We start from the raw sequence: 16,162 nt of genomic DNA, 5'->3' as shown, positions 1-16,162 counted from the left end.
TTTTTTCTTTTTTTTAGACGTTGCAAAATACTATTTTTACCATCATTAGATTAGTTGATGATTTTTCAAATTAGATTGAAGAGCTTTTGTGGCAAGTGTGACTAATAATAAATTTTAGTGATGATTAGTATGTGTCTAGAAATTACATTTGAATTTCAAGGAATCTTTATCCAAGATAGTGCCCATGCATTTTTATTGCTGTAACATTTATGCTTTCTGATATGTTTCTGTCCTTTTGTACTGTTTTTTGTCTTTTTTTTGCCTCTAGCTTTTTTCCTCTCTTGTACAATGTGTATTTTCCCAAATGGGTCTCAAACAGCATTTTTTATTATACTGACAAGAACAGCAACACCTCTGTAGATTGTCCTACAGCAAAGGCATGACAGAATAAATGATCATAAATAAATCATCTTACATGATTTCTGTGTTTCCAGTCCTTCAGTTCCTCTCTCCAAGGGGCAAGTGGCGTGGCAAACCGCTGCCTTGCGTGATATTTGAGACCTAAACCAGATGCTGATGGAACAGATGTGATTGTTGTTTTGCCTGCCATATCTTAGGATTTGAACCCCAATCCCAAGTGTATGATAAAATAGGCAGTGGAAGCCACCAAGGATTGATAGACCACATGTTGCTTGAATTTCAATAAGTTAAGCCTGTTCAGCTGCTTATTCTACATGTTCAAAGTGCTGTTGGGAGAGGTCACTTTTTGTAGTCACAGAATTCAGATACTACATACGGCTTGTAGAAGGACACTAAATAGGGCTTGGATTGCCTAAACTCTCCATATCTCAGTTTCCTATGTATAAAGTAGGAGTAAATAAATTTATTTGCCCTGTACTATTTTTGGTGTAATTTATACTGGCCGTCTTTGGGACAGAAAGTTCAACTGAAGTCTTTGCTACCATTGTAGATGTGTTCTCACAAAAACTCACAGTAGCAGATGAAAAGTGATGCCTAACACATACAGTAGTTTGGTGCATCATGTTGCTTTTATTTTATGCATGTGTTCGTGGTCTCTGCATCTGAAAGATCTGGAATGAAGGAATATCTGATACCATGTGTCTTCTGCGTGTCCTGTTACATGTTTACAAGTTCCTATGTCATGAGGGCAGCTTCTGGTACATGTGTTCAAGTGTAGTGCCGTTGAGCACAGGGGGCTACATGGCAATGCATCGCTATAAAGCACTTACAGGTGTAGTCACAACTGTCCAAGAGTAAGGGTAGTGCAAAAGATAAACACATAGATCAAGCAAAGACATGCAAGGAGAAGATCTAGCGGATGGATAAGTCTTTGGAGGTGTTTTTATCTTAATTTATATATATTTTGGAAGTCAGGATTGCTGTAGAGGTTTTTGAGAGGAAGTGTGTCCATTAATATGCTTTTTGATTGCTCACACTAACTTGTTAAAATGCTTAAAGCAGAGAAAGGACTTGAGCAGTATGTGTGTATATGGATCTCACCCACAAAGCTAAGTGATGGTATTGGCTGGCATGAGGACCTAGAAGAAGAACTTGGTAGCACCAGAATACAGAAAACCTGTCTTATATTCTAGGTTCACAGTTTTCCAGACTGTGGTGAAATAATTCTGCAAGTAGATGCATGTCTAATGTGCAGCATTAACTGAAACACGTAGCAAATCAGCAAATACAGTCCATGTTTTATTCTATAAAAATAGAAATAGCTCTATTGAAATATCCTATTGGAATGAAGGAAGCCAAAGATCATAAATTGAGACTTTCAGCTACTAGACAGCTATTCCCTGAGGGTATTGTCAGGCCAGCAATATGCCAGTGCTATATAAAATAGTCCACTGTCTAAGTGGAAGGAAATACGAGTGACAAATGTGGTATTCAACTGAGCTTGTTATTACAGAGGCCAGAGTCCTTGACCGATGGGAGAAGTAGACCTTGCCAGAAGTGCCAACAGTATATCTAGTAATAAGGGAATGTGTTAAATAAGCATCAATGAAAAGTATGCCTACAAAGAAGCAAATGTTTTGCCTTTTTTATTGCTACAATGAAGTGGGTAATAATTATATAAAAAACCCACAACTGTTTAATCTCTTTGGAACCATCTTTCCAACTGTTAAGATCTACAAATATTTTGGAATATTTCTGTATTTTCAGAATTCCAAGCATTTTAGTAGAAACAATCTCTTATTTTTAATGAACAGCTCATCACGTAGTGCTCTAGAAACTGTTGGGTGGATTCAGTGCTCTGTTACCTGCTTGCCATCATTGAAAGGATGTAAAAAAGGTGTGATGTGGTGGTGTGACAGAGAGAAATGTCACTTCTCTAAAGTATGGCTTTGACAAATCACATTTTACTGGCTCAGAAGCCCCTGCGTACACCTGAGCAGAGAGTTGTAAAGCAGCGCTAGTCACCGAGATGTGTAACACGGAGCATGTTCATCTTTGTAAGTGAAACAGCTATTGTCAGAGGAAATTTACTAAAACCACCAATTTGTTGGACCCTGTTTCAGGTGGGATTCCGTTTGTCCTCACTGGAGAGTTTTTCCAGCAGTCGCAGAGGCCAGCTGCGTTCATGATAGCTGGGACAGTCAACTGGCTCTCCAACTTCGCAGTCGGACTGCTCTTCCCTTTCATTCAGGTACTCAGCAGCTTTGATACTTGATATACTATGATATAGCTGGTATAGTGTAGCATATGATGTTTGAGTAGTAATTTTCAGGTAATAATAAATGTCTTTTTATTGAAGTGGATGAAAATCCCACCATGTTTTTGATACAGTTCAATTGTGCTAACCACATATCTCACTGTTTGAACGTCTTGGAGAAAGTTGTCCTGCAAAAAAAAATAAATTATGGTAACCATGGATAACCCTATATGGCAAACTCCCCACAGGAGTGCTTTAGCAATGCAGTCTGATGGCTGTGTCGAGAGTTCACAGTCACTGATAGTGATTATCACTGCCTTTTTCTTCAGCCTTTAGGCCACCCATCTTCTGGTTTACCCTAGGCTTTGATAATCCTTATTAGTCTCATTGCGGAATAGATCCTCTCCTCTATCTAAGCTTGACTTCGTGGCTCTCTTTTTTTCAGTCTCTTCGTTCAGGCTTTTGTCTTCATTAGCTTGTTCCTTCTTGCTGTGGCCTAGTTGCTGCGTGGATGAATTTGTTTCTGTTCCAGATTCATTTTTAGTGGATTGCTTTATTTCCTTGGCTGAACTAGTCACATGGAGGACAACGGCCAGTTTCATCAAGTACTGTCTGACAATTGATGTTTGTATTCTAACAGGATAGCTTATTTAAAAAAAATACATTAAATTTTAAAAAAGTATTAAAAAATAAAAGTCAGAGTTCAACATAGAACAGCATTTTTCCCCTCTGATCCCTAAGCACACTTCATCATTGTTGATGTGTCTTTGTCTGGCAAAGGAGGCTTCAAGCAGCTTCTCATTCAAAACCACACTGAGGGCCTTTTTGTGACCACGAACCTCTCTCAAGGACTGTCCACAGTCTCTGGAGCTCACGCAGGAGCTGATTCTCTGTATCAGGCGCTGAAGGACAGCTGCTCAGTCCCCTGACCAAACACGTCCAAGTGCTTTAAAAGCCATCCTGCTCCACTGATAACAGTTCAGAGTGAAGCTCACAACTACAGCACAAAATAAAGAAGTCCTGATTGTTTTTTCTAAACACACAGTGGAAAACACTAGGGGCAGGGGAACCGCAGAGGGGAGCAAGGCCTCCGGGCAGGTCCTCACAACCAGGCAGGGGATTTTGGATTACCTTTCAAATCATCTCTGAGTAAGAAATTTGAATAACAAGCAAGGAGTTGTTAATGCTGTTCGTGCATTCTTACAACTGAAAATTTTATGATGCTTTATCATATGCAATACTGTATAACAGTATTTGCAGAGACTGTAAAATTTTATCAGAGTGTATGACTACATAGTCATTTTCACTTGACAAGTAAGACTGCTTTTACTAAGTAGTACTGTTCAAAATTATCTGTATGAGATAGTTTATGGGAGAACTGGAAAGTCTTAGAAAGTCTGACCCTTGATCTACGTTTGACACTTAATTTAAAATTTCCTGTAAAAGATAAAAGTCTCTAGTCATTTTGATTACTTGAATCACCTTCAAAAGTCAACATGAGTATAAAGGCTGTCATCCTTCTAAACTCTGCACTCCTACTAACATTAATTTCAATTAGACTGCTCAGAGCTATAAGTCTTAAGAGCTTGTTTGAATGCTTACTGAAGTCAGTGTTTTTCACCAGTTTCACAGCGCAAAGTAAGGACTTGCCAGCTTAGATATTTAAGGTGAGATATTCAAAAGCAGGTAGAGACATAATTCTTTTCCCACTGAGGTCGTTAGAACATCTACCAAATGCAGCGGAGAAAGATTTAGACGGTTCTCTTGTGTTTTTGAAAACCTAACCTTAGTCATCAGCATCAGTATGGTCCAGGAGGCAGCCACGAGCTCATCCAGCAATTGAAGGCTTCTGTGTCATTTAATTGCTGCTTTTCCTAGAAGACGGGACTGACTATTTAAGCAGTGTTGGGGATTTCCTTCCAACCCAGCTGGCTATGCACTAGCCGTCCCACCGCCTGCCTCCATGGCAGGTGGCAGGGAATGCAGCCTCAAATCTAGGGGCGTATAATCAGAATACTTTTATTTGTTCTGTTTTTAAATTATCCAGAAACATTTAAGGAATAATCACATTTCTCCAAAGTTGTGGGTTTTGCCTCCTGCACAAAAGTGAGGAGTTAGCTGAGCTCTGGCTGTCAGTCGGATCTGAATTCCTGCAACTTGGGGGCTCTCCCTTCTTGTCCTGCTAATCCCACCTGACAGATCACCTGGTGGGAACTGTTTAAAAAGGCCCTCAGTAAATTCAAATAAGATGGTAAACTACATTCTCTAACTTTTCATATGCATATTAAAGCTTTTTGAATTATTTAGTATGCATCCATATGAAATCTGCTGTAGCCTTGGGGAATTCATCATTTTGTGTCATAAAAATTTCCTATTGTGTGATTACAAAATTACCAGTTTAGTTTTAATGAAGGTAAATTATACTTCCACCTTGCAGGGCTTTTGGTTTTTTCTTCTTTAAAAAGTAATAAAGAGAAAAAGCTTAGAGTTTGCACCTGAAGATGAAAGCAGTGTTACTCAGACTTTGATTTTTAAAGCTTTTTCACAAGATCAAACTATAACATCTTCTCATTCTCTTAACTTTCACTTCTTTCCTATTTCAGTCAACTTTATTCTCAAAATTCAGCTTGTGAGTCACCTGTTTTTTTTACAGAAAGGCAATAGCCTCTTCTTAGCTCATTTTTGTAAGTCTAAAACAGGAAAAAAAAAATCTTTAAAATGCCTTCACAGAATGAATGCATAATCCCTTCTGCATATTTAAATACTAACCTGATTGCTTGAGAAACAGAAGCCACTTTTTTGATCGTTGGTGTGCTTCTACAAAATTATCCCAAACGTTTGGGAAACAAATATGTTAACTTTAGAGTTACTAAAAAAATCAACCAGTAGTTACTTCTCCAAATGTCACCAATTAACTCGTTTGAACACCTAGTTTCTCCCCTCAACCATCTGTAGATACATATAATAGAATAAAACACTGGCTTGAGTCATGCATTAAAATGTATGGATGAGATAGAAAAGCTAGTATACAGATCAATTTTTGACAAATTAAAAAAAGCACTAAAACATGGCTACTATTCCAGCCCTCATCACTGCTTATTTGAGAAATTTGTTTTTGTGAAGGGTCGGAACTGAGGTTAAAATGACAACCAATGCTACACTGAATTCACAAGTATATTTGATATTGTGTGATTACTAGGAGGTGTCTGATAGTAGGTGTAAAAAAAAATGTGCATTTTTAAAAATCTTTTTTTAGTGCAAAATACAATAATTAAAAAAACATTATTACATGGGATCTTGGAACATACAGAGAAATTATAAAAGATCTGGGTTTAGGTCTGAAGGCATTTCAGACTTGAGTTTAACATAGCGCTTGACCTTGTGAAATGCCAAACATGCCACCTTGAGGGACGCTTAGCATGTATCTCTTTCCCATTGCCATCACTTGAAAATGAAGTCATAAAGGTTTTCTGAACAATGAGCTGTGAAGAGACAAAGACAGCTTTGATAAGCCATTAGACCAGACATACATGAAACAATTCATAATGACATGGTGACCCCTCCTTTCAAAGCATTTCAGTGCTCCTACAGGTGCTAGAACTGGGTCATCACAGAGTCATGGAATGGTTTAGGTTGGAAAGGACCTTAAAGATCACATAGTTCCAGCCCTCCTGCTCTGGACAGAGACACCTCCCACTAGACCAGGTTGCTCAAAGCCCCGTCCAGCCTGGCCTTGAACGCCTCCAGGGATGGAGCCTCTACAACTTCTGTGGGCATCCTGTTCCAGTGCCTCAGCACCCTCATAGTGAAAAATTTCTTCCTGATATCTAGTCTAAATCTACCCTGTCCCAATTTGAATAATGGTCATAATGCTCTGTCATTTGGATGCCAAATCTCCAAAATTTCATTCCTGCAAAATATCCATCAGTGAGTATTTGGAGTAAGTAAGAAAGCACTTCAGCCCTGTGCCCTCTCCTCTGGCTTGCATATCTCATGTTTTTGCATGGCACTTTGCGTGTCAGAAGATCATAGCAGTCCATAAACAACCTCCTGCTTCACACCACGTGAGGAGTGGCCTAGGGAGCTTCTCTTCAGAATGGAGCCACAGGGTATGACAACGTTCACTGAATCAACCATGTCATAGTAAAAAAGTAATTTGGCCACTTGAGGAAGAATGCCTGGAGTTATAATAACGCTTGTGTAAGCCTGAAGAAATTAAAATGCTTTATCTGAAACAATTACAACTTCTAACACTTTGCATTTTGCCTTTACATTATATACTATACTTTATACTTTTAATGCATTGTAATTGGATTTGAATCTTGAATTTTGGTGAGTATTTAGAAAGGTTCAAAATTTGTATGAGCTGATGAAAACCTTATTGAATATATTGTCATATCTAAATAGGTATGTTGTGTCCTTGTTCTTAGAGACTTATGCAGACACTTAATTCCAGTGTTTGAATTAAAAGCAGCTTGCATTCCTAAAGCTATTGATGTGCATTTATATGCCTTTGAAAGATCTGAACCTAAAATATCCAGTACTGGCTGTTCAATCCATGTCTGTTTTCTGTTGTTTGTTACATTTTCATTGTTTCAGTGTGTCAAGGTGAAAATAATAGCATTTTTCCTTGTGCACATCTAATGTTTTTCACTTTCCTAGAAGATTTATAACATTTATTTACATAAATGACTCAAATTAAAAAAAAAAAAAAAAGGATGTGCAGTGTGTTCTTCCACAAAAATGAAATTGCTGCAGTAGACACCATGCTATCTGGCCAAAATTTTTAAAGATAGATTCCTGTAAGTTCTTAATCCAAATTGCAAAATTTAGCTGATTTTCAGCTGTGTTGCTGAAATTTCAGCAGAAACGCTCTGGGGTCAGTGTCTCGCATAAAGCATTTAATAGCTGGCTGGGTGAAGACTGAAGTCAGCTAAACTCCCTCAAACACCAAAACTTTCTCCCTTATTTGTTCTTTGTGATGATTTGGTTGCTATAGATAATTCAGGGCAGCAGCAGGGCTTGTCTCACAATCATGATAAATAATATTGCTTCTTGCTTCAGCCCTATATTGCAGTTTTGATGCGCAGTGTTACAGATCATCCATTATTCCTTTTGTGACTAACATCCTCTGAAAAATGTTTTAAAGCACTTCCTTGCTCAGAAGGCATAGAAAAGCACAACTGTTCTTTTTGATGTGTTAGTAACAAATCATTCTTTGAAAATATGACTCTTTAATATGTGAAATGATTTTAGAAAATGAAAAGGAGATGAAACCAAGTCTTCCAAAGGCTAGCAGTTCTCCTGAGACCTCTAAATAATATAGTTTCTTGAGGTCTGAAATAAGTATTTCCATCACAGACATCTTGCGTACAGATCACCTGGGCAAGTAATCTGCATGTGGCACATAAATTGTGTCACGGTTGAGGTTGCAGTAGTAACATAAATTCTGAGAATTCTTCTTGAGAAGAATTTCTTAATTTCTTCTTGAGAAAAAGTGCTAGATGTTATCCCTACTGATAAAATTCACATACTCGTTTTAAAATAGTATGCGTTGTTGGAAATGTCTTCTCGTTGTTTTATGATACCAACTGAGAATCTCAACATATGAATGGGGCATGGCAAGCTCAGAGGATTAGTCATCTTCTTCATGTGCTCCTAGTGTAGCTTCTGTTTCCTAATGGTCTCACTTCTGGGACTATGAGACACAGATTCTCTTTGTGGTTTCCTTCCGAGTAAACACTAAGCTAGCTGTAACACCTAGAGCAAATTGAATATCATGAAACAGACTCCAGGTATTTGCTTGTACTTGAAAAGAGTTTATGCTGAGTATGCAAACCTGGGAGTACTTAGCTTTATTTCTTTTGTGTGCAGAAAGCGTATTGAAGATGAGCTTCCATAGTCATCCACAACAAATCATTTCATCATTTATTCATATCCTCCCTTGGGAATGGGGATAATATTTTATGTCTCGAGTGAGCAAACATAAAAAACCAACAAAGTTTTTGGAGTGAAAGTGTTGGGCAATTGGACCTTGCCCAGTTGTGTCTTAAAAACCATCAAGATTTAGTAGTTCTATGTTAGTTAGCTTTTAAATTCAGAGGAGTCAGTAATCAAAACTGATGGCAGCTAAAATGCAACCAGAGTTTGGCCATTTATGAGAATAGTTTTAATCTCAGTTTTAAAAAATTAATATTATTCACTATTAATCCTAAATTGAAATAAAACTCACTGAAAATTCTGCAAAAGACATTGAGACTTCCTGCTACTCATCAATGTATTTTGTAGAGTAAATTATGACAAATGTTTCATCTTGTGTTAATAAATGGATGCTTTCTGGATGTTAACAGGTGCATCTTTTCTACTCTCACTGGAAAACTATATTTAGAAAATTAGTCAGGAAGAGTCCACGGGACTGATGAGTCTATGAGAGTCTATGGAATATATATACATCTAACTGTACAATCTCCCTTTTCTCTCAAAGTGATCAGATACCACTGAGATCTTTCATCTTGAGAGAAAAGGGAGATTGTACAGTTAGATGTATAGAAGAAAAACAACATCAAAACATGACCATTTTAAGTTCCCGTATTATGTGGATTTTGTGAACTTTGTGCACGTGTAAGATAGAGTGCAAAATATTTGTAATAGTGAAGTAGAGACTTTTGCATTCAAGCTCTCTCATGTTTCAGAATAAGCAGGCACCAGCCAAATGGTTCTTCCTGACACACAGATCTGCAGGTGTAGCTGGGACGCTTCTCACCTTACGCATTATGGATTAGTGATGTTAATGGTCTGCAGAAATCAATGTGAGGCAACCAGTTTCTTTAGTTTCTTCTTGAGAAAAATACCAATGCTGTTTTGATGAGAGCATGAGTGTCGATGATGCTACTGTTACTTCCTGTAGGAGTAAGCCATTGTGAAGATCTTTTCATGCAAGGGATAAAACTTGCGCTGTCCCCAGCGAGGGGAGCGGGAAGCCCACCTGCACCAAGACATACTTTACATGGAGGTCTTCCTTGTCACTCAGGGTTTCCTCGTTAAATGCCTCTGTTATGTCTCTGTTCTAATCTCATTAATGGTCATATATAACTAAATCACAGCTCAGAATAACAAACCTGAATATGTCATATTTTCAGGTTAAACCCACTGACCAGAATGGATAGCACTAGCAGAATAATTAGTGCTTTGTTCCATAATTTATTTTAGCCAATGGAACTTCTAGGAGGAAGAAGAACATATGTATTTTTAATTTTTTTATTGTTGTTTTAGTGGGAATGCGAGTTTTAGTGAGTAATTCCAGGTGTTTCAAGATATGTAATATGATCATCTGTGTAGTTACACTGAAGCATTCATTTCAATAATTACATTGTAGGTATTTTCTAAACGCTCCAGGTTGCCAAGCAGCTTAATACACGACATCAATTAGTCTTTGACTAGAATTCACAAAGAGATTTAAAATAAGTGAGCCTTTTACACAGGGAGCAAAAGCAGCATACCTGTTTGTAGGCAGCGTAAAGGAGAATTTTGAAGGTCTCTTCTTTGTGTTCTTTCTTCCTTGCAATGTGTGTTTTTAATCTAGGGTTGAACTTTCAGGCTTTTTAAAATTAGACTAATTACAGCACTGGTTATGTAGCTTCTGTTTTTCCCAACTTAGTAGATTGCGTGGCTTAACTTTGCTGACTGTTGTTCCAACATGTAGAGCCCATCAGATAGCAAATCTTAACTTTCTTTCCTGGAAAGTGACTCCACGCTATGAAAGTGTGAATGTTTGTATAGTAGACATGACAGTAAGTATTATTTAAGGTCAGTTAAGAACATCCTCGTCACTGTCAGTGAGAAGGGTGTTAGTCTGGAAAATATGCAAAGTTTTTTTGAGTACTAAATATGGATATATTAGGAGCAATATTAGCACCTGTAGTTGCCTTTTTATGTTCGCACTGTACACTCTTCAGTAGCAATCTTTCTCTCTCCCTACTTATCCACACCCCAAACCAGACTGGGGTTGCGTTTGCACTGAAACTTCTTCTCAGAAGAGGGTCTTGAAATGCGAGAAACCTAGATTTGCATCCCTGCTCATCTGGAACCAGTGGGTTTCCCTTTCAACAGGGCACTTGGACCCAGCTTGACAGGTAGTGGTGTTTACTGGTCCAGTAGTATGTCCTTAGGAGTGTTGTTAATGTAATCAAGGGGAGAGCTGGCAGATGCTGATAGCATGCCTTGCCCTGCCAGAGCGAGCATGAAGTACTCAATGGTAGGTGAGACCACGCATTCAAAAAGCCAGGTGATGGTAGTGGTGGTGGGATACTCCTTTTAGTTGTGGTTATACAGAAAGAATAAAGCACTTAGGAGACTGTAGCATGTATTCTTAAAAAGAGGATGCTATTTTATTGCTCTCTGCCCCATGTCCACCAGCCTGCCCGTTTGGTCAGAGCTGAACAGTGGCAGCAATCAGAAGCTACAACTCCTCAGCTGCACATGTCCCCATCCCAAGGTGGCTTGTGCTGCCTGTCAGATATGAGCAGAGCCTTGCTTTTCAGGCTTCTGCAACACCCATGAAGCATAATAAAACCTTTTTATCAGATTCCGTTGGAATTAATTGATTGTTTTATTGATTGCTACGGTGAATGTTAAGTTTGCATTTAATGAGGTCCAGCACAAGGTCCTCTGCCATTAACTGAGCTGTGCAAAGAGTTCAGATAACAGCTCTAGCAGCGAGGTGCTTTGATACCCAGCTTAGTTCAGAAAGTTTCCAGGCATGCCAGACCCACTTGCAGTGGCTTCCCCATTCTCTATTTATCTTGGGTCCAGGCCTGTTTCTCTTCACCGATTTCACCAGCAAGAAGGGTGCTGAAGCAGAGAGAATGCATGTTATATTTTCAGATAATTGCATCAAGAAAGATATTAGGAAACCTTTTAATCATGAGAATAGTGTAACCGTGTAATCATGTGTGGAGAAATTGTTGGTTGTCCATTACTGGAGAACTATAAAAGACAGGCAGACAGATGTTTGGCAAAACTGAGGCTGCCTAAGTAATGGGAGTGGACTGGTTGGCATCTGTGTTCCTGGTTTTCTGTTGAGTTTATTGACACTTTGAAGCCTTCAGAGCAGGAAGTGTCTCTCATTAAGTGTACACACAGCATGGGGCTCCTTTAGGGGTTTGGGGTTTTGGTTTTTTGTGGGGTTTTTTTGGTTACTGTGATAGTGCAAGAAGGGCTGCTGCAGGTTTTGGTGACAGGAGAATCCAAACTCCAAAAAAAAGGTAGAAGACAACTGCCATTACTATTCTCCTTGGAAATGGTGATGGCATAGTGGGAATACTGTAATGATGCTTTGGGCTAAATAATCTTGAAAAAAATGCCCCAAAATTAAGAGGAAGAAACAGCAAAACTTGGAATGAACTTGGAGTAAAAGAAACCAAGCCTAACAATATTTCATCTTGAGAAAAGGTCTGAGGAGGGAAAGGCTAACTGTGAACAACTGAGGAGCAAGAAAAGATCACTTATTTTCTACAGTTCAAAAGGATCAGAAAGCGTTAAACTTCTCCAACACATCAGAGAGAACCTTGTGAATTTCAGAACAAGTTGGGCAAGAATCAAGCATCCACAGAAATTTGAGGAATCTCTAACCTGAAAGCCTTCAAGGTTATATTAGTCATCCTTCTGTAAGCTTATTACTATTTCATATATTCCTTCTTTTCTGGATAATGAGAGGAAACAGATCATTTTCCCTTTGGCAGTAGTGACTCATTACAAAAAAAAAAAACCACCCAAATATGACCAGAGGAACCTATATATTCTTGTCTGGTTTAAGGTACCAGCCATCAAATATCACTTACTTCTGCATTAGTATTTTCCAATTGCACTAGGCTGTATCTCACATGTAAAGTACTCAGTTGCCATTGAAGGTTTCCTGTGGATTTCATGTTTATCAGTAGGGTATTCAGTGATAAATTCTAAATCACGTCTATTTCTGTTTTAAATTTAACTGACTTCAGCCATGAGATACTTTATTTCCTGCAAATTTTTGTTTATTTAATCTTCTGTTGAACAGAACAGACTGGGGGTTTTGATATATTTTTGATTGTTGGTTGAAGAGTTCTTGTGAATGTATTTCAAGCAGTGGAGTTTCTGTAAGTCACTTGCAACCGTAAGGAGTTCATCATCCCACAGGATATTTATTCCAGTCCTTAATTTCCTGAAGAACTTCTTAAACAGAAGCATAATGAATGGCTAAATAACATATAAAGCAAATATGCTCGTTTGTCCATAAGCCTCCTGCTTTCTCTTTCTTATAAGCACATGTATAAACAGAAACTATTTCCAAAGCACTCAGATGAACAAACCCCAAATCTTGTAAATGTGTACATACACAAATGGATACAGGCACACCCTTATTAATTTAACCAGACTCAAAATTGTTACTTCTGGGTATTGTTTGGCATCACCTTCATAGATTTTCTGTTTTATGTTGCTGGGAACAAAATCTGAGGCCTTGCCTGCCTTTGCTGGAGCTTGCGGCTCAAAAATCTATTTTAAAGAGTGGGTGATAGCTAGTAGAAATGGGTATGCTGAGGAGGTGCTGGAGTGTGGAGAACAGGGACACTCAGTATGTATATGTGGAAATAAGTGCAATGAGCTGAAGCAGGCAGAGGGGACAACAAACTACAGCAGCAGGAAAGCACAATCTAAAAGGCTTGAAAATCTCTGGTCCAATAGAATAGGATCATGTTAAGCTGTTACTCTTCAGTAACAGTAAGTTTGCAGGGACAGACTTCTGTAACCCGATGGTGTAGCAGGACCTTAAATTACATGTTACCTAGGAAAAGGTGCTGTTTATTCTTTGTAATGCATTGTGTAACTACAAAGAATTATTAAGCATTAATAATTAGTTGATTTCATGACATGTTATTTTCATTACATGATGATGTGTTCTTATTTCATGTTTCAGTTTGTTCCATTTGATTGTTGTGAGGCCCTTAAAGACTACATGGTAAATTAGTGTTATACTGCAGGACAACATGGCAGATTTCTGCAGAAGTTTTCTGTCATAATAATTTCTCTTTCTAGAAGACTGTGCAGAGTTGTCTTTTGGTGTCAAAGTCATGCTGTGTATTCAGTGTGTATTCAAGAAATACTTAAATTGCTATGTATTTTATTGAAATTTGAATCTTAGCATGGATATACTATACTCATGGATGTACTAAACTATATTGTAGAATAACAAGCTTTCCTTTCCCAGTAACGCACTGGAAGCAGATGTAAGTCAGAGAGGAAATAAGGAAATTTTTATCCGCCATGAATATTCTTGGGGCTTTGTACTTGGTTCTGTAAATATCTCTCGTGGTACCTTTGCCTGCTGCTCACCCCGTTGCCCCGCATGCATCCCCTTGTCCCTGGGTTACGGTGATAGCAGCTGGTTTGCCTCTGGTGTGTACCCTTCTCTGCTACCCCCTCTGCCATCCTCATTCAACTGCCCTTCGGTCTGATGAGTGTGCTTTAGCAGGGGCATGCCTCTGCCTGGCTGCTCCATCTCTGCAACCAAAACTGACCACCCAGTGCCTTCCTTTTCTACTTTTCTGCTATGCAAAGACCAGCTGCATCTTTACTGCTCCTCTGGTTCCCTGTCTATCCCATCAGTAATTTTCCAGAACAACTAATCTTTGGGCTTTGCTCCTAATAGAAATGTTTCCAGTAACCAGCAATTGCAGAGGAATACCCAGTTATGATTACAGGTCCACTAAGTGGAAAGCTGATTTTACTCCCGGCTGGCGTCTGACTTTTACTTTTGCAAGGAAAGAGAGAGTTTTGAAATCATTAGAAGTGTTGGGGAAGTGATCGATGGAATCTCCTCACGTAGTTGTGCTAGAAAATGATATAGCTCCCTATTACAATGACAAAGAACTAAATTGCTGCTGTGGTTTCCTAGGAAAAAGAAAGGACTTAAATGAAGTTCGTTTAGAAATAGGAGGAACCTCTTTTTCATCTTGCCAGGCCTACATAAAGTTGCTGAGGACTACAGGGATTTTATCCCTATTTTACTTCTGCCCCAGGAGAAACTTGTGCTGCCCCCAAAAGTGGGATACAAAAGGATCATTGTCTTACAGCCCTTTTGCAGAAAGACTGAGGCAATAATAGTAATAAGCTGCAAGATGTTTTGCAGCTCTCTGGCAGAGCAATAGTGTAGAATATCTCATTTTTGCAGAGACTAATAAATGTCACTGTGCAGTTTGAATGTTTTGTCCAGTTATAAAAAAAACAGCTGCCTTTTACAAAGTCATAGTAGTTATATCTATCCTCCATCATCTCTTTTTTTGCTTTGTTTCTGTGTAATTGGGAATTGGGGCATGTTGATAAAGGAGATATGTATTGTGCTATAGGTTCCAGAGATGAACACTCAGACCTTAGTGAAGACTTGTGTAAAAAGCTAAGTTACGGATAGGTGCCTGACTCTTCAGGCTGGGAAACCAAGTGACTGGCAGAAGTGACCTCTGTAATTCCTGTCTGGTTCACCGGCAATGGAAAATTACGTGTTTTTTATGATGGACAAGCAAGTCACTAGACTTGGGGCAGGCTTCAATAACATCTGAGAAACTGATGGGAAGTTTGGGGGCTGTCCTGTTGCATGCCATCAATGCCTCTCCCATAATGGTGTCCGTGTTCACACAAGGGTTCAGCCAACAAGGTGGTAGCTTACTCTGAGCCATAGCAAACATTAGGAAAACCTTTAAAATAACTAAAAAATCCTATTAATATGTTTGTTCTCAGAAAATTAATAGTGTAAGAGCATGAGCAAAGAAGGATATGAAGGAGGTTACATGGTAAATAGGGAGTGTGTGACAAAAGATCAATTTTAAATATTTATTATGAAGAGCTGCCTATAGCCTCTGTGGTTGTGACTGGGAAACACCTTTACAATGAAGAAATCCTTAGCTCTGAGTGCTGATGTCTCCTTAACCTTTCTGCATGAGGGCAATAAAACGAGGACATAGCTGTAGATGTGCAGCTCATTGCAGCCTGTTGTAGTCAGATTGTGGCCAGTTTCTGAGCTGGTGGGTGGAGGTCTACTTCTTGTGTCCTGGTGTAGGAGGTCAGCATTGGTGCTTTGGTTGGCAGATGCTAATGCTGAGAGGCAGAGGCAGATGCTGAGGTGACAGGAAAGGAGGACAAATAGCTGGGTGGAAATCACGTCCCCCAAATAGTGAGTGCTTTTACTAGCTGATTTTTGAAGTGGGGAACTCAAAAGACTCTTTGAATTTTCATGTGTCTTATTCATACAAGGTTTTTACTTACGTTCAGGTAGAAGGCATCTGAAAGAAGAAAAGTACAAATTGTTGCTAGCTAGAAATTGGGTAAACTTTAATTTTTCTTTATTTTTAGACTCACTAGAGTATCTTGAAAAATAACCTGCTCGAATCTGTGATCCCAATGGAGCTCAGTATCACATGGGATACAGGTGCTGCAAGGCTTGTAGCCTTAGTTCAGATTGCTTATTAGTATGATGCAAAGACCCTATATGTGTGTTTATTTTCCCCTTTTCAGAAA

The 16,162-nt window shown here is 38.8% G+C and overlaps 1 protein-coding gene across 1 annotated transcript in view; it reads left to right on the top strand.

Moving 5' to 3' along the window:
• SLC2A9 (solute carrier family 2 (facilitated glucose transporter), member 9) overlaps positions 1-16,162 on the top strand; it is a 112,042-nt gene that overhangs the window by 88,581 nt on the left and 7,299 nt on the right. The window contains exon 11 of the mRNA XM_009880537.1: positions 2,484-2,611. Coding sequence (XP_009878839.1) covers positions 2,484-2,611 — 128 coding nt within the window. The remainder of the gene's footprint in view (positions 1-2,483; positions 2,612-16,162) is intronic.

This window comes from Charadrius vociferus, unplaced genomic scaffold, assembly GCF_000708025.1.
Source record: "Charadrius vociferus isolate BGI_N301 unplaced genomic scaffold, ASM70802v2 scaffold603, whole genome shotgun sequence".
Lineage (NCBI taxonomy): Eukaryota > Metazoa > Chordata > Aves > Charadriiformes > Charadriidae > Charadrius > Charadrius vociferus.
This window is presented reverse-complemented; position numbering and strand designations above follow the sequence as displayed.